General features: G+C 36.5%; 3 protein-coding genes and 1 long non-coding RNA gene across 5 annotated transcripts; 2 read left to right on the top strand and 2 right to left on the bottom strand.

The window, feature by feature from the left end:
* The first annotated feature begins 5544 nt into the window (after positions 1 to 5544).
* Positions 5545 to 12402, top strand: LOC121744012 (pleiotropic drug resistance protein 1-like). Of its 2 annotated transcripts, XM_042137446.1 has the most exons (21): positions 5547 to 6105; positions 6192 to 6312; positions 6401 to 6574; positions 6674 to 6833; positions 6933 to 7009; positions 7555 to 7608; positions 7702 to 7792; positions 7880 to 8181; positions 8250 to 8531; positions 8607 to 8923; positions 9026 to 9186; positions 9270 to 9373; positions 9446 to 9596; positions 9683 to 9897; positions 9989 to 10321; positions 10408 to 10698; positions 10793 to 11010; positions 11087 to 11314; positions 11400 to 11571; positions 11644 to 11898; positions 11989 to 12402. In XM_042137446.1, the coding sequence occupies exons 1-21, from the start codon at positions 5753 to 5755 to the stop codon at positions 12244 to 12246; spliced, it is 4317 nt and encodes a 1438-aa protein (XP_041993380.1). In that variant the 5' UTR covers positions 5547 to 5752; the 3' UTR covers positions 12247 to 12402. The 2 variants fall into 2 exon arrangements, with proteins under 2 accessions (XP_041993378.1, XP_041993380.1); XM_042137444.1 differs by having other exon boundaries at positions 5545 to 6105; positions 9270 to 9596.
* On the bottom strand, positions 7454 to 7991 carry LOC121744013. Its single transcript, XR_006038410.1, has 2 exons — positions 7850 to 7991; positions 7454 to 7762 (listed from the first exon to the last, which is right to left on the bottom strand). It is a non-coding gene; the product is annotated as an uncharacterized LOC121744013 (long non-coding RNA).
* Positions 12403 to 13426: 1024 nt separating the features above from the next.
* LOC121745447 (3-hydroxyisobutyryl-CoA hydrolase-like protein 2, mitochondrial) lies at positions 13427 to 16758 on the bottom strand. Its single transcript, XM_042139363.1, has 14 exons — positions 16527 to 16758; positions 16252 to 16332; positions 16045 to 16113; positions 15868 to 15934; positions 15682 to 15761; positions 15499 to 15582; positions 15204 to 15288; positions 14986 to 15071; positions 14779 to 14900; positions 14610 to 14670; positions 14227 to 14325; positions 14033 to 14134; positions 13898 to 13939; positions 13427 to 13783 (listed from the first exon to the last, which is right to left on the bottom strand). Exons 1-14 carry the CDS (start codon positions 16653 to 16655, stop codon positions 13664 to 13666), a joined length of 1227 nt encoding a protein of 408 aa, XP_041995297.1. The 5' UTR covers positions 16656 to 16758; the 3' UTR covers positions 13427 to 13663.
* Positions 16759 to 17578: 820 nt separating this feature from the next.
* LOC121743265 (transmembrane 9 superfamily member 8-like) lies at positions 17579 to 21177 on the top strand. The gene is made up of 7 exons (XM_042136511.1): positions 17579 to 17799; positions 18636 to 18800; positions 18878 to 18987; positions 19110 to 19218; positions 19300 to 19412; positions 19489 to 19639; positions 19725 to 21177. The coding sequence occupies exons 1-7, from the start codon at positions 17677 to 17679 to the stop codon at positions 20880 to 20882; spliced, it is 1929 nt and encodes a 642-aa protein (XP_041992445.1). The 5' UTR covers positions 17579 to 17676; the 3' UTR covers positions 20883 to 21177.
* The last annotated feature ends 840 nt before the right edge of the window (positions 21178 to 22017 follow it).

The raw sequence follows: 22017 nt of genomic DNA on the forward strand, positions 1-22017 counted from the left end.
TAATAGACTAGTAGTGTTGCATATTAATTATTCAAACAAATAGTATTCTAGTCAAATTAAATAATTAGTCAAATTAAATAAAACTGAAACTTTAAGCAGGACATGATGATGTTGAAATAAATACAACTCTGTCTCTTTCCATATCAAAAAAAATTTTAAGCTGTAGAAGACACCTGGGGAAAATTGTTTTGAATTAATTTAAAAAATTAATTGCTACAGATTACAAATAGACTACTTCAAAAATTAAATAAACTGTAGCATACTTAAAAATTTATTACTACTAGCTAGTAAGTCCATCTCATAATAGATGTCACACTTTCTTTTTTAGTTTACTCCACAAAAGATGTTACATTTTCTTTTTAAAAAAAAGTTATTTGTCACATTAATATAAATATACTACTATTTTCTCTCTCCACCTAACACACACAAAAAGTATCTTCTAAAATCTTATATCATTCTCCAATTATGTCATCTATTATGAGACGAAGGGAGTATTATTTAGTTGTAGTATTCTAGATCGAGATATAATTAATGTATTTCGGTCTTTCTTGCTAGTCATGTCCTATGGCTCTGAGCAATATTTTATTTAATTAAAAAAAGAAGTGAAATTCTTCCTAAATCAAATCATACTTTAATTATCAGATGAGTGAAAGTTGTTATTAAGAATAATTCAAAGCGTGAAGCTTTCCATCTACAAAGTCAAATGTTGTTTCTATGGATTAATATAATATCATTGCTTTAATTTTTACAGCTGCAAATCCAATAAATTGCATACAAACTATAATTAATTAACAAAAAAGGTAGATACTTACCTACAAATTAAAAATAATTAAGTAAAACTGAGAGAAAATGCTTGAAGAAAGAGAAAATAATTATCTTAATAAATCATTGTATTTTGACTTTGGGAAATGCCAATTCTCTACCGAAGTAGATATATAGCTGTATATTTAATTTTATTTAGACCACTAAAGAATAATTTTAAATATGTCATTTTAGTATATTACCTGGAAAAATAATGGCTAAGTTACTGTCTTTGTCTTCTCGAAGGAACAATGTCATTGGTTACTCGAAAGTCCCCACACGAGCGGAAAAAAATAAATGAAAAATTATAAGGTAAATATCGATATTCTAGAAGCAATATACCCAAATTTTCCTCTAATATATCAGTATTCTATAAACAAGATCCATAATTATAACACATTTCAATAATTTTAAAAAGATTACTAATCTTCTCACACATTCGTGTACAACATTAAATAACGATAGTATATACTTACTATACTATATAGGTAAAAAGTACAAGTAAAAGATACTGATTTAATTTGTGACTAATAACAATTTTTTTCTAGAAGAAACTAAAGATGCTTGATTATTATTTAGTGCAATTAGTGACACATCACTGCAATAAGTATATTGGTATTGCTTCAAGTTATAGTACAAAAATATTAAAGTATTGACACTTTAAAATTAAGTAGAAATAGTAGATATAATTTAATACTCGCTAAATGACTATATTATATTTATATTTTAAATCCCAAATTGAATAATTTTACAAAACAAACGACATAACTATTCTATAATAATAATAATAATAATAATAATAATAATAATTTAAAAAATAGTACGTACTCACTACTCATTACTCAACATTATAATTTGAGTTGTGAATTCAACTATGATGCATGTTTTCTAAATAGGCGTATATTTCACGTGTGATTCTTAGAGATGTTCATAATTTAAAATTTAAACCCTTTACACATGAAAAAACAAGAGGTTATAATAATATTTACACATACACAGATTTATAACATTACAAAAGAAACTTAAAAATGAAAAAAAATCATATGAGGTGACATGTCATCGGTCATCCAATGCCAATATTTATACAACATTACGATATCGACAGTATAATCGTGTTAAATATTGTTTCAAGGTTAGATATTTGGACAGCATAATCAATGGCGACGACAAAAGGATTCATATCAAAATAAATAATATGACTCTTGGCTTAATCAATTGACTAAATAAATATTAGAGGAGTCCAGGTCTTTGAAAGTGAAGATGAGGGTGAGGGCGGGTTAGGCCCCTGATATAAATAAATCCAGTTCTTTAAAATATAATTGTTTTCCCAAACTTCAAACCTATCCCAAAGAATTCTCATTCTTTTATACAAAAAAATGTTGTACTTTTTTCTCAGCACGCAACCTTCGAATGTACAGTACTATGAAAAAGTCTTTTCATTATCTCATTTTATACAATGTAAATTAATATCTCAAGCGAATTTATATTATAAAATACTCTATATAGAGTCGTGATCAGGGACGGACGCAGAAAAAATTGACGGTAAGGGCTGGACTTCACTATATATTTTTTTACAGTCAAATATAATTATATAATATAAAAATTGTAAAAATTGTCAAAATGCATATATATTTAATACGAAGTAGTCCAAAATATATCTAATAAAAAAACATGTGACAGCTGTGGTTTTACATCTAAAGTGGTAGCAACTGAATTCTATGTGTTTTCATCCCAACGCTTTTTTTTAAAGAAGCGTTCCATCTTCTACGGTCAAGCCAAAAAAATAATGATTGAAGTACAATATCCATAACTCCATAAGATATTATCAACACTCACTAACATAAACTGTATTCTATACGACAATCACGAATATTAGCTTGCAACTAACCATTGTTATAACTTTTTTATCTTGCAACTATTCTATCAAAATCTTATAAAAACAAGAGATAGAATATAAAATTAATAATTAATAACTTTAATACACTCCCTACTCACAATTTTTGTAAAATTTGAATATTAATTTCTCCAAAAATTTCAAAGACTCAAACTCTCCTTTACAAAATTGCACCGTTTCTGTATTGCTGCGGGCTCTCTGTAAACTTCAAAAACTCTTTTGTTTCTCTCGCTTTAATTTTTTAATATTCTTAAGACGTATGTACTTTAAATTTTATACCCATTTTACTTAAATTTTAACAAAAAAAACGTGTGCCAACTTGAAAAGGTGATAGCACTTTTAAAGAATAGGAGTACATTCTCTTTTTAAAAAGTTACTCTACAAACTAGTCAATGAATATAAAGTGGGGTCCATCTGACTTTTACCTTTATACTATTAATTATTTAATTCATTTGTGAATATACTTCCATCTTCCTTACTCTTCAAACACCATTTTTACGCTTTTCTTCTGCAGATGCTTATTTTTTCCTTCTTTAATTTCTGCCCCTCACAGTTATTCATTCCAAGATAATTTGTTCTTCAGTGGCATTATTTGGTAAGGGCTTAATACAATTTTTTTAAAATTTTAAAAAAATTGAAAGTAGAAAATATAAAATAAAAAAAAATTGGGTAAGGGCTTCAGCCCTACCCAGTTTCTACGTGTGTCCGCCCCTGGTCGTGATCATATGATAACCCCTAAATATCGTAATAACCCTATAACCAAATCTGGACCACACATATTTCTAATCATGCGGTTGAGATTCAAACTTAGATTTACTTCATAAAAAAATGCGGGGGTAAAACTGTAATTTCTCTCATTTAATTTCTGAATTTTGCCAAATATCACATAAAATGATAAAATGATAAAATGATATGTTTATTGCATAAAATGATAGTTTTGAGATTCAAACTTAGATTTACTTCATAAAAAAAGCGCGGGGTAAAACTGTCAATTCCCTCATTTAATTTTTGAATTTCACCAAATATCACGTAAAATGATAAAATGATAGGTTTATTGCATAGAATGATAGTTTTGCCGGATAGAATGATACTCTGAGTTGATAAAATGATACTTTTGACTGACTGATAAAATGATAAAATGATAGGTTTATTGCATAGAATGATAGTTTTGCCGGATAGAATGATACTCTGAGTTGATAAAATGATACTTTTGACTGACTAATAAAATGATATATGTTAAGTTTATTACACAGAATGATAGTTTTGCCGAATAGAATGATACTCTGAGTTGATAAAATGATACTTTTGACTGACTGATAAAATGATAAAATGAGCGAAATTCAGAAATTAAATGAGCGAAATTTGGATACGTAAATTTTATCACGAGCGAAATGACATATTTACCCCCGCGCTTTTTTTTATGAAGTAAATCTAAGTTTGAATCTAGACCACGTGATTTTAAAAATGTGTGGTCCAGATTTAGTCATAAGTTTATTACGAAAATTGGGGTTATCATTATAATGCACCTCTATATATATATATATATCTATTATTTTCATCTACATTTAAAAAAAAAAGAAAAAAATATTACTGTAAAGTATTTGGTCAGCCACGTCTTTAAAGTGGGTCCTGAGCCAAAACCATTCAAATATGGAGGCTACAAATTAATCAGTCAATAATATTGAGTTATTTTTCTTAACTCCCTATTATTTTATGTAAACATTACTAACTCTGTCCCGCATTAACTGTCACATTTACTTTTCTGCCCTCGTTTTGTAAAAATGGTAATAAATAGTTAAAATGGAAAAATAGTAAAGTAAAAGAGAGATTAATGTAAAGAAGACTCTTCTCTATCTTATTCTCTCTCTTATTTTACTATTTCTTGACTTTAACTATTTATTCTTATTTTTACAAATCGAGTACAGAAAAATAAATGTGACAATTAATGCGGAATTGAGGTAGTATATTATATTATATACACTCTCGCATTATGATTTGAATGACTAAATATTTTAATTTATCCATAAATACTATTTAAATCACCAAGTTCTTCGAATTCTGGTTAATCGTCACATTGTATATATAAAATTAACAAATTATTATTACTAATTTCATTTACTTTATGAATTAAATTTAGGAGAATTGACCTTCTACTTTACAAGAGTCTAGACCAAGAACTCGTTCTTTCTTCCTACCAAAGAAAAGATATAAAGAATGATAAAAATAAGATCTCATTCTTCCTTTCTTCTTTTGCAACAGCAAAGTAAAAATCTGATAAGAGTTTGAAGCTCAAATCACACCCAGTCGTGAAAAATATAATAATATTAATTTATTTAATCTAATCTTACTGTTTTTTTATTCTTAGTTTTTTTAGAGAGCGTTACCTTCAAAGTTTGAATTTTGGAAACAATAAATAATATCAATGAATTAGTCGTCTAGAAGTTTTACCACCACCAATAGACTCTAAACTTTACAACCTGTTCCTTGCTTTGTGAATGCAATATTAATCTCTGCAAATAATAAACTAAATACAAGCTATATCTAGGAGTATTAATTATGCCATGTTACCTCTCTTTATAGTATCTTTCTAGACCAACCAAAATTCAATTTTAAATCCCAAGCTACAATTTTGTCTATTTATTCCTATTTCCATATTTTATTTCCTCTATTTATTGCTACTTCCAAATATTATTGCCAAATCCAAAAAGAAGCTTATGGACTTATATTATTCGAGTATCTTCTTTCCACTCTACTAATATATGTATAATACTAGTAAATAAAAGGTGACCTGTGATAAAAACAAATTCAATTCCACAGAAATCCAAGATACTAATAAGATTAGCATAACAATTCCCAGAATTAAAAAATTCCTAAAATTTTGAATATTCAATTATTCAAACCACCATGAATGACTACCTATCTTGACAGAATATATATAAAACAAGACATCACCTTTTTCCACAAGAATGAAACTGCATTCTTTCTCAGCCATTGTTGAATTCCACAGCTCTCTGAGGCCATCTTCCTGCTCATAAACAAAGAAGAGAGAGGGGGGGGATGGATGCGGGTGACCTGTACAGAGCGAGTGGTAGCTTGAGATCAAGCAGCAAAGGAGGCGAAAGCTTCAGGGCAAGCAGCTCGGGCATATGGAGGAACACCGGGTTGGAAGTGTTCACGCGATCAGCGCGTGAGGAAGATGACGAGGAGGCCTTGAAGTGGGCTGCGCTCGAGAAGCTGCCCACGTTTGATCGCCTGAGGAGAGGCTTGCTGCTCGGGTCCAGAGGCGCCAACGAGGTTGATGTGCATGATCTTGGAATCCAGGACAAGAAGCAGCTCATTGAGAGGCTGGTGCAAACTGTGGAAGATGATAATGAGAAGTTCTTGTTAAAGCTCAGAAACAGGATTGACAGGTGTGTGTGTGTGAGTTTATGAATGTTTTCTATTGAGTTTTTTCGGTTTCTGAAACGCGTGAATTTTCTTTTCTTTGTCTCTGCAGAGTCGGGATCGATATTCCAACTATAGAAGTAAGGTATGAACATCTGAATATCGATGCAGAAGCCTTTAGTGCAAGCAGGGCTCTGCCTACTTTTGTCAACTTCCACAAAGATCTGGTTTCGGTAAGCACATAGTACATAAAATATTTCGAATTTTTTTACTTTGCATACATACATATATGTGTGTGTTTTGATTCATGTAATTTTGCAGGGATTCTTTAACATGCTACACATACTTCCAAGTGGAAAGAAGCCTTTTACAATTCTTAAGGATGTCAGTGGAATTATCAAACCATGCAGAATGACTTTGCTGTTAGGTCCTCCAAGTTCTGGGAAAACTACACTTTTGCTCGCTTTGGCCGGAAAGCTTGATCCGGCACTCAAAGTAAATAGTTTTTGTTTTGGTTAATGGTGGTGTGGACATGATTTGATCATTAGAAAATTGGAAGTGTTTCTAAACTATGAAAATGAAAATTTTGGGCAGGTTTCGGGTAGAGTCACTTACAATGGTCACGAAATGCATGAGTTCGTACCTCAAAGAACTGCAGCATACATAAGCCAGCATGACCTGCACATTGGAGAAATGACTGTCAGAGAAACCTTGTCGTTTTCAGCCAGATGCCAGGGCGTTGGATCAAGATACGGTTCGTGGAATTACTGTTCCTAAATACTTATTACCAGTAAAATTCAAGTATTTTTATGTTATGAAGTTGAGTGTTGTCTTGTTTGGATTTGTTGAGCAGATATGTTGGCGGAACTGTCAAGAAGAGAAAAAGCAGCAAACATCAAACCAGATCCTGATGTCGATATCTACATGAAGGTAAACACACACACACACACACACACACACACAGTATATACATGTAACTACTATCTACATATGTATGTGTAATTCTTGGAAAAGGGAGGCGGCGGCTATTTTTTTTTATCAGTAGTTGGTTTGAGATAATCCTATTTTTAACTATTGATGACAGAGAAAGAAAGCTTAGACTCCAAGAAAATGACATATTGTTAGTTTAATGCCAATAGGTATCTGCACATATTGAAATATAGTAAAACAATACTGTTTTTGATGCCCACTTCACTATTCTAACTTTAAAGATTCTTTTGTTAGATCTTTCAGTAATCCCAGTGATATACAAAAGGGTTGACACCTCAAACACTATGAAATATGAGATTCAAATTAATTCTTATATGATTTCCTATATTGAAGTTTGAAACTCTTAGCTCCAACTCAAACATTAACATCACACCCATGTAAATATGCAGTGAAAAACATAACTGAATACTGAAATCAATAATGTATCCAACTCAGCTGAATTTAGGACAATGAATATTTTAAAATGTATGTTTCTTATCATGTAGGCAGCAGCTACAGAAGGAGATGAAGCAAATGTTGTCACGGATTATATTCTTAAGGTACGTGGAGCAGAGATTAAACTCAAAATTTAATGGCCATTCTGACAATTCCAGCAGCTCAGTCTTCTCATGGTTCTCTTGTTGTTTCTCTAGGTTCTGGGGCTTGAAATATGTGCCGACACATTAGTCGGAGACGAGATGATAAGGGGTATTTCTGGAGGGCAGAAAAAGCGTGTGACGACTGGTAAACAAACTGAGTAATATATATGAATAAATGCAAAGAGTTGTTGAATGAGCTTACAGTGACACTGATTGGTTTGGGAAATCACAGGAGAAATGCTGGTTGGCCCAGCGAAGGCGCTTTTCATGGACGAGATATCCACTGGTTTGGATAGTTCAACAACTTTCCAGATTGTGAATATGCTTCGACAATATGTCCACATTATGAAAGGAACTGCGTTTATCTCCCTGCTGCAGCCAGCACCCGAGACCTATAATCTGTTTGATGACATTGTTCTCTTGTCCGATGGCCAGATCGTCTATCAGGGTCCTCGAGAAAATGTGTTAGGCTTCTTCGAGTCCATGGGTTTTGTATGCCCAGCACGGAAAGGAGTGGCTGATTTCTTACAAGAAGTAAGTAAAAGAAAGTTAGAATCCTTCAGTTTATAGGTGTTCTAATGAGAAGAAGGAAAGTAATGCAGGTAACTTCAAAGAAAGATCAAAAGCAATACTGGGGAAATAAGAATGAGGCATACCGATATGTCGCAGTTAGTGAATTTGCAGAAGCCTTCCAATCATACGTCGTTGGACGGAGAGTTGGGGATGAGCTCGCAGTCCCATTTGATAAGACCAAAAGCCACCCTGCAGCTTTGACAACGGAGAAGTATGGGATTGGGAAAAAGGAACTTTTGAAAGCCTGCGCTGAAAGAGAATACTTGCTGATGAAGAGAAACTCATTTGTCTTCTACTTCAAGATCTTCCAGGCAAGCTTAAAAACCTGAAATCATATTTGTAGACTATTATGTGAAGTTGACATAAGTTTGTATGTCTGGTTTCAGCTTACTACGATGGCATTGATTGCGATTACACTCTTTCTGAGAACAGAGATGAGTAAAAATGATGTAGCAGGCGGGGGTGTATACACCGGTGCTCTGTTTTTCACTGTCATTATTGTTATGTTCAATGGTATGTCCGAGCTTGCTATGACGATTTACAAGCTACCTGTATTCTACAAACAAAGGGATATGTACTTCTTCCCGCCGTGGGCATATGCTCTACCCTCGTGGGTCCTGAAAATCCCCGTGACCTTCCTCGAAGTTGCTTTATGGGTATTTGTCACCTACTACGTGATTGGATTCGATCCAAACATTACAAGGTAAGACATACAATACAATACAATACAATACAATACAATACAAACTACGCTATGATAACATTCTCAGTCCCTTGTAGTAACCGAAAAAGAGTCCCAATGCAGGTTATTGAAGCAGTACTTTCTCCTTTTATTTGTGCACCAGTCAGCATCCGGATTGTTCAGATTTATTGGCTCAGCCGGTAGGAATATGATCGTTGCAAACACATTTGGTCTATTCGCACTGCTCCTGCTTTTCGCCTTGGGTGGTTTTGTCCTAGCACGAGGTATAAGAACACCGAGATCAGATAGTTAGATCCTCATAATAAGATTGTTGGTTACGTTTCCTCACATTTTATTGGTAATATAGGGGATGTGAAGAAATGGTGGCTATGGGGCTACTGGTCCTCTCCATTGATGTATGCTCAGAATGCAATTCTGGTTAACGAATTCACAGGGCATAGTTGGAGCAAGGTAACTAACTGCCCTCATCAATCTTTATGGTTACACGATATCCAAAGTAATCGAGATACTGTCGTTTTACAGCTGATAAATGGGACCAAACTGGGAGTTCTTGTTATGGAGTCGCGAGGGTTCTTCCCTGAACAATATTGGTATTGGATCGGGGTAGGGGCGTTGTTTGGATTCGTATGGCTATTCAACATCCTCTACCTAATATGTTTGACATTTCTTGGTGGTGAGCTTCCCAAGTTACTAAACTTTAACTTGTATTGTACATTACATTCAGAAATTTATCTTTTATTCCTAAATAAAACAATGCAGCTTATGACAAACCTCAAGCTGTCTTACCCGAAAATGTCCAAGATGATTCCCAAGTGCATGGGGACGGCGGGCGGAGAAGCATCTCGTCTGGATCTTCGTCCGTGAGATCCGATGCCATCGAACTCACAGAGAACAAGAAAAAGGGAATGATCCTTCCATTTGAACCGCACTCTCTCACATTTGATGACGTCAGTTACTCAGTGGACATGCCTGCGGTAGGTTCAAGATTGAAAGGAACGGCAGTAGAATTATTTGTCACTAGGAGAGTACAGTCGATGAGTAATAGAATACCTATTCAATTTGCAGGAAATGAGAGCTCAGGGAGCCACAGAAGACAAACTGGAGCTGTTAAAGGGCGTCAGTGGCGCTTTCAGACCTGGTGTTCTTACAGCCTTGATGGGTGTCAGTGGGGCTGGTAAAACCACATTGATGGACGTGCTAGCTGGAAGAAAAACTGGTGGTTATATTGAGGGAGATATCAGAATATCAGGATACCCAAAGAATCAGGCCACGTTTGCTAGGATATCGGGATATTGTGAGCAAAACGACATCCATTCCCCAAACGTCACAGTTTACGAGTCCCTTGTTTACTCAGCTTGGCTGAGATTGCCCCAAGAAGTTGATGAAAAAACTAAAAAGGTTCAGTGAATAAGATGACATTCAATAAGCCTCGTTTTCCGTATCACAACTTGATTCTAATATTTTAGCTTCTTTTCTACTCACAGGTATTCGTTGATGAGGTAATGGACCTTGTAGAACTCACCCCCTTGAGAGAAGCACTAGTTGGGTTGCCGGGAGTCAGTGGCCTCTCAACCGAGCAGCGGAAAAGGCTTACCATAGCGGTCGAACTCGTTGCGAACCCTTCAATCATATTTATGGACGAGCCGACTTCAGGGCTTGATGCCAGAGCTGCTGCAATTGTGATGAGAACAGTGAGAAACACAGTGAATACAGGAAGAACAGTAGTGTGTACCATTCATCAGCCTAGCATCGACATATTTGAAGCATTTGATGAGGTAAGCTATATCATAACATAAACCTACAGTCTCGATATTTCTATAGCTGGTTCTTTATGTCATACTGAAGCAACATTCTTATGTAATTCGGCAGCTATTTCTGATGAAACGAGGAGGGGAAGAGATATACGTTGGACCGTTGGGCCGTCAGTCGACACACTTGATCAACTACTTTGAAGCAATTGATGGAGTGCCGAAAATCAAAGACGGTATCAATCCAGCTACCTGGATGTTGGAAGTAACAACTTCAGCACAAGAACTATCTTTGGGGATTGAGTTTGCCGACTACTACAAAAAGTCGGAGCTATACACGTGAGTCAAATACCGCCATACTTTAAGAATGAAAAGTTTCCTTAGGATCTAACAAAGTTAGGCATAAAATTAACAGGAGGAACAAGGCCCTCATCAAGGAATTAAGTGTCACTCGTCCTGGCACGAAAGACCTCTACTTCCCGACTAAATACTCCCAATCTTTCCTCACCCAATGCATTGCTTGCCTATGGAAACAACATTGGTCATACTGGAGGAATCCGCCGTACACAGCTGTTAGGTTTTCATTCACAACCTTCATAGCCATTATATTCGGGTCGATGTTCTGGGACCTCGGGTCTAAAAGGTTAGTAGTAGGCGAACATACATTCAATTCAACTAATCAGAAGCCTAGCCTATTCATTAGTTGAATGTTAAAACTCGTATTGCAGAGAGACACAACAAGATCTGTTCAACGCCATGGGTTCTATGTATGCCGCTATCAACTTTCTAGGCTTCCAATACGGATCAACAGTACAACCTGTGGTTGCCATCGAGCGAACTGTCTTCTACAGAGAGAGAGCAGCAGGAATGTATTCAGCATTACCATACGCATTCTCACAAGTAAGTCCAATTTAAGTGCAAAGCATAGATTAAATTCATAATTACTTACCAAACTTGTTCCTTTCTGTGCAGTTCCTCATCGAAATTCCTTACGTCTTTGTCCAATCCCTCATCTACGGCGTCATAGTGTTCTCGATGATGGGATTCCCCTGGAGTGCCCAGAAATTCGCATGGTTCATATATTTCCTTTTCTTCTCATTGCTCTACTTTGTCCTCTACGGTATGATGACCGTGGCCGTCACACCAAACCACAACATCGCCGCCATTGTTTCTTCCTTCTTCTACGGCATCTGGAATCTCTTCTCAGGATTCATCATACCCCGACCTGTAAGTTCTATCAACACTCAAATCTAAAAACATCATTCCTCAACTACATATCCCAAAATCTCCAACTAACATTTCCATTCTTGACAACAGAGTATGCCTGTATGGTGGAGATGGTACTACTGGGCTACCCCTGTGTCCTACACACTATACGGCTTCATAGTATCTCAATTTGGAGAAATCGAGACAGAGATGGACAGCGGTGTCACAGTGAAACAGTTCTTGAAAGATTACTTTGGATTCGAGCACGATATGCTCGGGGTTGTGGCAGCTATACTATGTGGATTTGTGGTTCTTTTCACATTCATCTTCGCCTACTCTATCAAGACATTCAACTTCCAGAGGAGATGAACGACTGTTATCAAGAGTTTAGAGATTTTGTACATTATATTTCTTTATTAACGCAAAATCATGCTTTTCCAATATGGATTCTAGTTCTTATGTATTCTCATTTGTCATCAACGGATCCAAGTGTTTATGTCATCTAAATATTCATTTTGGTTGCAATCTGAATTCAGTCAAACAATTATACATATAAGATCCTTCAATACGAATAATCAATACGAATTTCCTCAGAATCTAACAAAAAGGCAGAAAAAGAAACACAATCGCCATATCTAAAACAGAATCATCATAAGATCATATACATGAAAAAACACGAATTTCTTCAAAATCTAACTAAAAAAACAGAAAAAGAAACGCAATTAGTGAAACTTCGAAACGCAATCGGTATATTTGAATGTAATCAGTAGTAGATTTATTACATTTTGGGGATCCGTCGCCCCGCCACAGATACACAGCAGCTCGCTTTCAATCATATCCAAATCTTAAGCTCTCACAACTTATGGAAGTTTCCAATCAAAATTGTGGGGAAGCTAAAGACAAAATCGAAAATTCCACTCATTTCCATTTATGGGGAAAAAGTCTATGTTATATTTTTAAAATGACGTCATTTCAACAATATGGAGTACAGAAAACTTAAATTTTTTGTTTACCGAATAATTGCAATAAATCTTTGTACTATATTTATTTTAGTTAAAGGGTAATATGGTAATAATGGATATTTTTACATTAAATTCTATATTTTGTCTCTCTAATTCCAAATAGGTTCGGTTCGGTTCACATGTCTCTTGTTTTAGTATTGGATTATGAAAATTTATTATATTGAATTAAAAATGAAAGGTAGTAACCACCAAATCGTAGGCACCTTTTATATATAATTATTATAGAAATTTACAATGTACTGAAATATAGAGAACTACTATATAACATGGTAAATTATACACAAAAAAATTGATTTGTTAAAAATAATGTAAGAAATTTAAATACTATAAATTGCAAATAAAAAAAACTTAGTAGCATTATTGATTCTAGGTATATTCAATAAAATATAATGGTTACAATTTTTTTAAATAATAAAAGGTGGTGAAAATCCAAAGGCCAAAAAAAACAATACAAAGCTCAGACACATTAAATAATAAAAATGTTGGGGTACCAAAAAAATTCTTAAAAATTCTTGAGAAATAGAAAATGTGTAAAAGCTATTACTCCTATTTATTATGCAGAAGAAACTCATAAAGCTTTTACGTCTGCAACATTACAGCTAAAGTTAGGTTTAAGGCTACAAAGATATAAGCTTTTTATCAATCAACATCACTTGTGAAAATCCCAGTAAGCTGCAAGGAGAGATGGATGTAAATCAACATTGCCTAAGAGCTAACAGAGCTTCAAAAACTTCTAAATCTCATCTGCAATCGCCTTCTTGTTCTCACACGTCCGGCTCTCGTACTGCAACGGGCAAGTTCAGCTCCGGTTCCACTTCACTGAGAGGCAAGAAGAAGGCGGCCACCATGTCGTCACTGACCTCCTCCAGCTTAGACGGCACCCACTACAATTTTTCAGGCACAATAATCGGTCAATGGTTTGTCTAAGGAGGGTTGAAGGATGAAATGAGATTAGAACAGACATCAAAATTGCTCGATCACAATTAATAAGTACATACCTTCGGGGCGAAGTCTTTCTCGATCAATCTTGCACGCACGCCCTACGGAGAGGAGAAAATTGCAGCATATAATAAACGAGTGTCAAACATTAAACTAGAAATCATTGAAATCATGCACCAATTGAGGGTCCGTACCTCGATGAAATCATTTGAAAAGTCTTTGGATATGAATGTGAGGGATGCGCGGTACTCCCTGGCGAGGCACTGGTCAAGAGTTTCGAATCTACCTTCTCGAATCTTCGGATTGAGCATGGATGGGAAAAGGTTACCTTATGGAGCATGTAGGCAATTCAAATAGACTCTATAGTGGTAGAATTTGTCGGACTTACTGATTGCAGAGCAATTTTCGAGCTCAACGGGGGAGCTTCTTTGATTTTGTGAAGCAAGTTGGCACACCATTTATCACCAGATTCCGCTGCCTTGTTTTCCTGCAAGTAAAGTAGCCCTAATGATTCGTGTTTACAACAATAAGCACGTTGACAAGGAAAAAGGACGAAACAGAGCACATGTTGTCGACTTTATATGCATTTGTAGCAGTTTGGAATTCACAATGTGGTGATCAAATTTCAGAATACATGTTGATAAGAGATTATTCAAGATTAATACCATCAGAAAGCTATGTTAAAGAAAGGCGTCCATCTCTTTTTTCAACTGTTTGATGTTATATACCCGTGTTTTCAACAGAAATCCACATGACAAGTAGGCAACTTACCAGAGCTTCAACGATTTCCTCCACTGTATCGTGGCAGAATAATGAGTCTATCATTTCAATCCTGAATCACGGAAATAAAGCTGGAGCTCAATGGCCAAGATCTGAACAAAGCCGGTTTCTTGTCATAGAATAGGATTTTAAAAACTGTGGAATGAATGAGAAATAATACTTGTGAAGAACACTCCTCTCGTCTGGGTGGACTAAAGTGCCGTATTGAGCAAGAGATGATTCAATGACTGAAGGGACATCGGTTATTAAACTACCAAGACGTTCTTCAATCCAAGGAAGTTTCTGTAAAGGGGAGTCGAATTAGCAAAGATTCTTTTAAAGTAAGACTAAACAAAGAAACGAGCTGTAGGCCGGCTGTGGTACTGACTTCCTTCAGTGAATAGTGAGTGGCAAGACCGCATGCCATCATTTCAGCACCATTTAGCTTTTCTCCGGTAAGAGCTAAATATTCCCCTGAATAGAGAAAGTTGTCGTTAATCCATTATTTTCTAATATCCATCATAAGAAATCTCTTTGACTCCTTCAATATCAAATAAGATTTCATGAGATATAACTAAACCTCTAGCTATTTGTTTCCAGTCATACCTAGATAGCCGGGGAGACGAGAGAGATAATATGAAGCTCCTGCATCAGGATGAAAACCTAACTGAACCTCCGGACTTGAGAAGACCTGTAATTCATCAATAATCCATTAACAAACTGATGCTAGAGTTTATCATACCAACAGCCTACATAATGAATTGTAAACAAAGAAAGAAATAGTAAGAAGATCCCCACTACTTCTATCTTGAATTTCCTAAATTAAGTTGAAAATTGTAAACAATTAATGGAAGCCGAAAGCAGTTTAGTCAGGAAATCAATTCAGGGAGCAGTTTCATACAGTTCTATCAGTTACAACGCGGAACATCCCGGGAAGTGATATACCTGCCCCGGCTCCCATTACAACACCATCCATTATAGCCACCTAATAAGAGTAATGTTAAGAAACATATTAGCTGGATCAAATTTACCTCAGGAAATCTTATAATTTACACTTAGAAAAAAATGTAGATAGTGAACTCACGTGTGGCTTCAGATATGTTCCCAACACATAGACAAACTTGTACAAACTCCGAAAGAGTTCTTTGCATTCCTCAGTTTTCCCTGCGAATCGAATCAAATCAAATCAACTAATTTATGCAAAAACATCAGAGGAACCACTTAAATATACTCTCTAATCAACAACAAACTTAGCTACGCAAGGACCAACCTTCATCAAGCAGCCGATACAAATCAACCACATCGGTGCCAGAGCAGAATGCTCTGTCGCCACTCGCCTTCAAGAAAAAAGGTTCAACTTCAGACAAGGGAAAAGACTCAACTTCAGACAAGGGAAACGGGCCGTGACATAACCAAGGTGGAATAGTAAGAGCAATCAATCATTTACCTTCAACAGGACAAACCCTATACTCGAGTTTTCCTCCCAAGAGTCATACAACTTATTTAATCGAGCAGCCTAGCATCAAAACACACTATTGCAATTAACACGTCTAATCAACATTTACACAAAATCACAATTTTTTTACAACAAGCTGCCCTAAAATTACATTAAACTATAATTGAATAACACTGAATCAAAAAGCATGAAATTAACCATATGAGCAGTGACGGCATTGAGCACAGTCGGCCTATTCAAAATGGCAGCTCTTGAATTCGCCCTCCCTTCCACTAACACCTGCTATTTGAAATCAAACAAAAGAAGGTTTCTTCAAAACTCTATCTTCGAACAAGCAATGCCTAAATTTCTACAAATTCTCAGCATATACCAACATATACGCGTGAAATTCCAACATTGTATTATCGAAATTCCAGATAAATGGGAGCTATACACATATTAATCAACTAGAAAATCGAGATTGAGAAACTGGCCTCGTCTTGTTGGAGATAATCGTGCTGAGTGTAATTAGGGAGCGCGGAAAAACTCCTCCCTTGCCGGGAAACAGCGCCATTTCTGCGTAAACAACAGCTCAGTGGCACCAGAAATTTCAGCTTCTGCATTTTCCGAAGAAGAAGATTGAATCTCGGTTGTGTTAACAGAGCTTCTGTTGCGGCTGATTGTTTTGAAAATGGGGTTTTGGAGAAGAAAAGAGAGATGTGTTAACAGTCTTAGCTAATTACAGTTTTCCCCCTGAGTTTCTGATTATTGTATTTCTGGTACGGTGGAATTTTATTTTAAGTTTATTTATTTCATTCTTCTTCTGTAGTACTAGCACTTGTATTTTAATTAAACATATATGGGTGAATAAGGTATTCGTTCTGAAGTGAAATTTGTACAATATCGATTTGAATTCTCTCTGGTTCGTTTAGAAAATGTTGCTCAACGAACTAGACGTGGAGCAATTTTGTGTAAATTGATAATGGTATTAATTTTGAATGGAGTTGATGTGATGAAAGAGTCAATATGTCGACGTCACAGACCTTTAGATTCAAATCACAATTCAATATATTGCTATTGAGATTATGTATATGTTGGTCGGCTTAACGACAAGGCATGTGGATTAGAATGGGTTGAGAATAGTACTTGGCCCAAGTGTTCGACATCGACAACAATCATATTAAGACCATGTGTAATTAATAAACGATAATATAAATTAATTTGTAATTAAAATGATAATGGCTTGAATTTAGCATCAAAGAGTAACTAATGAATGATAATATAAATAAAATAATTAAATGATAATGACTTAAATTTTGAAGTAGGTAGACCACATACTTCACACACGCTTACATTTGATTGATTGATTGATTCTAGTTGTCTTAGTACTCTACATATTTTAAAAACTAATTTAACAAAATTATAATGTGATTTATTGGCCTAATATGATTTATAGGAATATGGAGTAATAGATAAAGTAATAAATACAATATGATATGCTAAACAATAATTAGATACGTAAAATATAAGATTGCAGCTTTATTTATTCTGTAAGGAAGTGACAGTGCAACTAAACTGAGCAACCGACTCTCTATTTCTCTCTCCCACTCTCTCTGGAGATCTGCGTGATTGCTCGATTTCACGATGGAAAGAGCTCTCAATTCAATTCGCGCAGTTCTAATCACCGCGGTGATCTGCATTGTTCTCTTCTCCGATGATGCGCGGAGTTTCTATCTACCTGGTGTAGCTCCTGAAGACTTCGAAAAGGTCTTCCTAAAATTTCAATTTTTGTTTTTCCGAGGGGTTTATTGTTGCTGCTAATCTGAATTTCGGTTATTAGACCATCTTAACGTTTGTTGACTGAGGTTCTGTGTGAATTATTCGTGGTTGATGTGTTTATTGATTTGCATTCCGTTGGAAGGATATGAGATTTCAATCAATTTATCATTTTTTTGTGTATTTGCCTTGTTTTGCGACTGATAATCTGCAATGAGTATGTCCTGAGTCCAGATTTGATGTGTGGATTTGATTTGTGGAGGTGTGATAAGATATGATACAAATTGATGATGCACAATTTGTTATCGTGAAATGAGCCAGGAGTTGGATGGATTTAGAAGTTCTTAACTTGTGAGATTGAGTATGTTGCTGTAGAAAGGGGATGTGGAGGGGGATAGAAGGTGTGTTATTGTGTTGGTTTGGATATACTATGAATGTATGTTAGAGCATTATATCCGAATATGGGAATGTTTAGTCGTTAGCTACCCCAATTGTATTCGATTCATGCACCGTTGGAACATATATGGTCGTGTAATTCTGAGGGGTGAACTTTTTATTTGGATCATGAGGTAGTGGAGAGATGATATTAGAAATTAGAGTGTCATGGTTACCTTTCTTTTCCTATATCCATTGAGAGCTAATGTCAGGATATCATATTCATGATTGGTAACATATTACTAGGTGATATGCTGCTTTGCTATCAAGAATTAAAAAGCTAAACTTCACGCTATTAGCATCTTGTCTGTTATAGATAACATAATATTCTCTGGTTTGGATGTGTTACTACATTTTTGTTTTGTGACTTTTATCTTGTTTAATTGCTTCAGGGGGGTTCATTGAGCGTGAAAGTGAACAAATTGACGTCTATAAAGACTCAGCTACCTTATTCGTACTATTCTATCCCTTACTGCCGCCCAAATACTATAATCGACAGTAGAGAGAATCTTGGAGAAGTACTTCGTGGAGATCGAATTGAGAACTCCCGTTATGTGGTTTGTGTAATTACTTTGGTTGTGCAAGGCCTCTTGGCCTTTTCCCATTCCTTAACTTCTCTACTGTCACATTACAGTTTCGGATGAGGGAACCACAGTTGTGCAACGTACTTTGTCGAGTTGAACTAGATCCCAAGTCTTCAAAAGCATTCAAGGAAAAAATTGAAGACGAATACCGTGTCAACATGTATGGAGATGTATTGATTGCAAAGCACAGAAACAAATTTCTCCAAAAATGTTAAGATTAGAGTTTTTTTTTCAAGTTTAAACCCATTCCTTGCTTAATAATTCAAACGCAACGTACTGCAGGATCTTAGACAATCTTCCTTTGGTTGTACCGATTCCAAGATCGGAGCAGGAAGGTCCTCCGATCTATCAGCTGGGCTTCTACGTAGGGCTGAAAGGGCAATATGCAGGCGTAAGTTACTTGTTTTTGAAATTGCATCCAGCAATTTCTGCGCAAGATTTGTTTCCTAAAACTCCGTTTTTCCTTATGCAGAGTAAGGAAGAAAAGTATTTTCTTCACAACCACTTGAATTTCGTCGTCAAGTATCACAAGGATCCACAAACCTATACATCAAGGATTGTAGGGTTTGAAGTCACACCATTTAGGTAGGTTCTTAAGAATGTATTCCTTCGTTTTTGTGTCCTGTTTCTGTTTTCTAAAAACCTTGTCCCCATTCTCTAGTGTCAAGCACGAATATGAAGGAAAATGGACAGAAAACACACGGCTAGTGACATGTGATCCACACGCCCAACGCATCGTTACCTCTTCAAGCTCGCCACAAGAGGTTGAAGATAAGCAAGAAGTTATATTCACTTATGATGTCACATTTCAGGTAACTGAGATCAACATGTCTCTTTCCTTAGCTTATCTATCTTTGAGGAGAATCTTTACATAATAAACCTATGGCTGCAACACAGGAAAGCGACGTGAAATGGGCGATGAGATGGGACACGTATCTCCTAATGGCCGATGATCAAATCCACTGGTTCTCCATAGTGAATTCTCTGATGATCGTCCTCTTCCTCTCGGGTATGGTCGCGATGATAATGCTCCGAACACTTTACCGAGACATATCCCGGTACAACGAGCTCGAGACCCACGAGGAGGCCCAGGAAGAAACCGGATGGAAACTGGTACACGCGGACGTGTTCAGGACCCCTAGCAACTCGGATCTCCTCTGCGTCTACGTAGGAACGGGCATGCAGTTTCTCGGAATGGTCGTCGTCACCATGATCTTTGCCGTCCTTGGATTCCTCTCACCTTCAAACCGAGGCGGCCTGATGACAGCCATGCTACTGCTATGGGCTTTCATGGGGATCTTTGCCGGCTACGCCGCCGCCCGTCTCTACAAAATGTTCAAAGGGACAGAGTGGAAGAAGATCGCCGTGAATACAGCTGTCTTCTTCCCAGCCACGGCGTTTGCCCTCTTTTTCGTCCTCAACGCCATCATCTGGGGCGAGAAGTCGTCCGGGGCAGTCCCATTTGGGACGATGTTCGCTCTCATCTTCCTTTGGTTTGGCATATCCGTCCCGCTCGTCTTCCTCGGAAGCTACATTGGGTTCAAGAAGCCGGCGATAGAGGACCCCGTGAAGACGAACAAGATCCAGAGGCAGATCCCAGAGCAGGCATGGTACATGAACCCGATCTTCTCAATCCTGATCGGGGGCATCCTCCCGTTCGGGGCGGTGTTCATTGAGCTCTTCTTCATACTGAGCTCCATATGGCTGAACCAGTTCTACTACTTCTTCGGGTTCCTCCTCATCGTCTTTGTCATCCTCCTCATCACGTGTGCCGAGATCACGGTGGTGCTGTGCTACTTCCAGCTGTGCAGCGAGGACTACCTGTGGTGGTGGCGGTCGTACCTGACAGCGGGATCATCGGCGGTGTACCTCTTCTTGTATGCGGTGTTCTACTTCTTCACAAAGCTCGACATCACGAAGCCGGTGTCAGGGGCTCTCTACTTCGGGTACATGCTAATTGCCTCCTACGCCTTCTTCGTGCTGACTGGGGCCATCGGCTTCTATGCTTGCTTCTGGTTTACGAGGCTCATCTACTCTTCTGTCAAGATTGATTGATTAGAGATACGATGAAGCACGACTTAGTTAGTAGGACGCTTTCCTCCATCAATAGAGTTTGGAGATTGAGTCACCGCTACAGTCACTGAGCTTCTCCTCAAACCAATAGTTCGAGGTTTCGAGTTACCGATTGGTTCGGGATTTCGAGTCACCATAACAGCCACGGAGGTAAATGGAGCCATTAGCGATCCTCTTTAAAAGAACTTGATTAATTAGAGTGTTGGTCTGAATGATTTTCATAGTTGACACCAAAATTTAGAAGTTAATGAGATAACTACTTCTCCTTGTTCCTTTCTTTCTTTTTAGTTCTGATTTTCAATCAAATTTAGAAATGTTGAAATAATATCGCGTATTTAATTTGTTAATAATAATAATAACTCTCTTTAAGTTAAATTGTAAAAAGATAAGATTAACAAATTGATTACAATGAGCTAACATCATTTTCTGAAAATTCAATTTTTTGGATAAATTTGGATTAGATAAAATTGATGTACTTTGACTTCAGACATTAACCGTTATACAATTAGAGCATCCACAATGGTTTTCGCCCAGCCACAAGCTCCTCCTGCCATATCATCAGCACTAAAAATCCTCCTGCCACATCATCAGGACAAGCAAATAGCCCAGCAATAGCCTAGCAATAACATAGTCACACCACTCCTACTTATATAAAACAAATAATAATTAACAATTACACAAAATACGGAATTAAATTTACGACACATATACGGGAAAATTCAATAATATTATTTAAATTTTAAAAAAAAGTACATTAAAAAATTACATTAATTTTATAAAAAAAGTACATTAAAATTAATACATTAATTTTTAAAAAATTACATTATTTAAAAAAAACTCAACCTCCGCCTCACTCCTCGTCTCCGTTAAAAAAAATTACATTAAAAAAAAAATTCGCTCGCCGGTCCGAAGTCTGCAATGGCGGCGAGCGGACCGGCGAGCGCATCAGCCAGTGCTCGCGGATCGGCGTGCGCTGACCGATTTTTTCGCCGAAATGGAGCTCGCCGGTTACAATGGCTCGGCGAACGAACCGGCGAGCGCCGGAGATCGGCTAGCCGGTCCGCTCGCCGCCATTGTGGATTCTCTTAGGCAACACGCGAGCCAAGAAATGTGTTTA

The sequence above is a fragment of the Salvia splendens genome, chromosome 8 (genome assembly GCF_004379255.2).
Source record: "Salvia splendens isolate huo1 chromosome 8, SspV2, whole genome shotgun sequence".
Lineage (NCBI taxonomy): Eukaryota > Viridiplantae > Streptophyta > Magnoliopsida > Lamiales > Lamiaceae > Salvia > Salvia splendens.

Bases quoted from the DNA above. Each gene is read 5' to 3' on its own strand.
- LOC121744012 (XM_042137444.1), top strand. From the start codon at position 5,753: ATGGATGCGGGTGACCTGTACAGAGCGAGTGGTAGCTTGAGATCAAGC. The intron at 6,313-6,400 runs GTAAGCACATAG...GTAATTTTGCAG, and splicing joins TCCACAAAGATCTGGTTTCG to GGATTCTTTAACATGCTACA. The intron at 9,898-9,988 runs GTAGGTTCAAGA...TTCAATTTGCAG, and splicing joins ACTCAGTGGACATGCCTGCG to GAAATGAGAGCTCAGGGAGC.
- LOC121745447 (XM_042139363.1), bottom strand. From the start codon at position 16,655: ATGCAGAAGCTGAAATTTCTGGTGCCACTGAGCTGTTGTTTACGCAGA. The intron at 15,935-16,044 runs GTAAATGATTGA...TTTTTCTTGAAG, and splicing joins TAGGGTTTGTCCTGTTGAAG to GCGAGTGGCGACAGAGCATT. The intron at 14,326-14,609 runs GTAAGTTGCCTA...CTTTACTTGCAG, and splicing joins AGGAAATCGTTGAAGCTCTG to GAAAACAAGGCAGCGGAATC.
- LOC121743265 (XM_042136511.1), top strand. From the start codon at position 17,677: ATGGAAAGAGCTCTCAATTCAATTCGCGCAGTTCTAATCACCGCGGTG. The intron at 18,988-19,109 runs GTATGGAGATGT...AACGTACTGCAG, and splicing joins GACGAATACCGTGTCAACAT to GATCTTAGACAATCTTCCTT. The intron at 19,219-19,299 runs GTAAGTTACTTG...TTCCTTATGCAG, and splicing joins TGAAAGGGCAATATGCAGGC to AGTAAGGAAGAAAAGTATTT.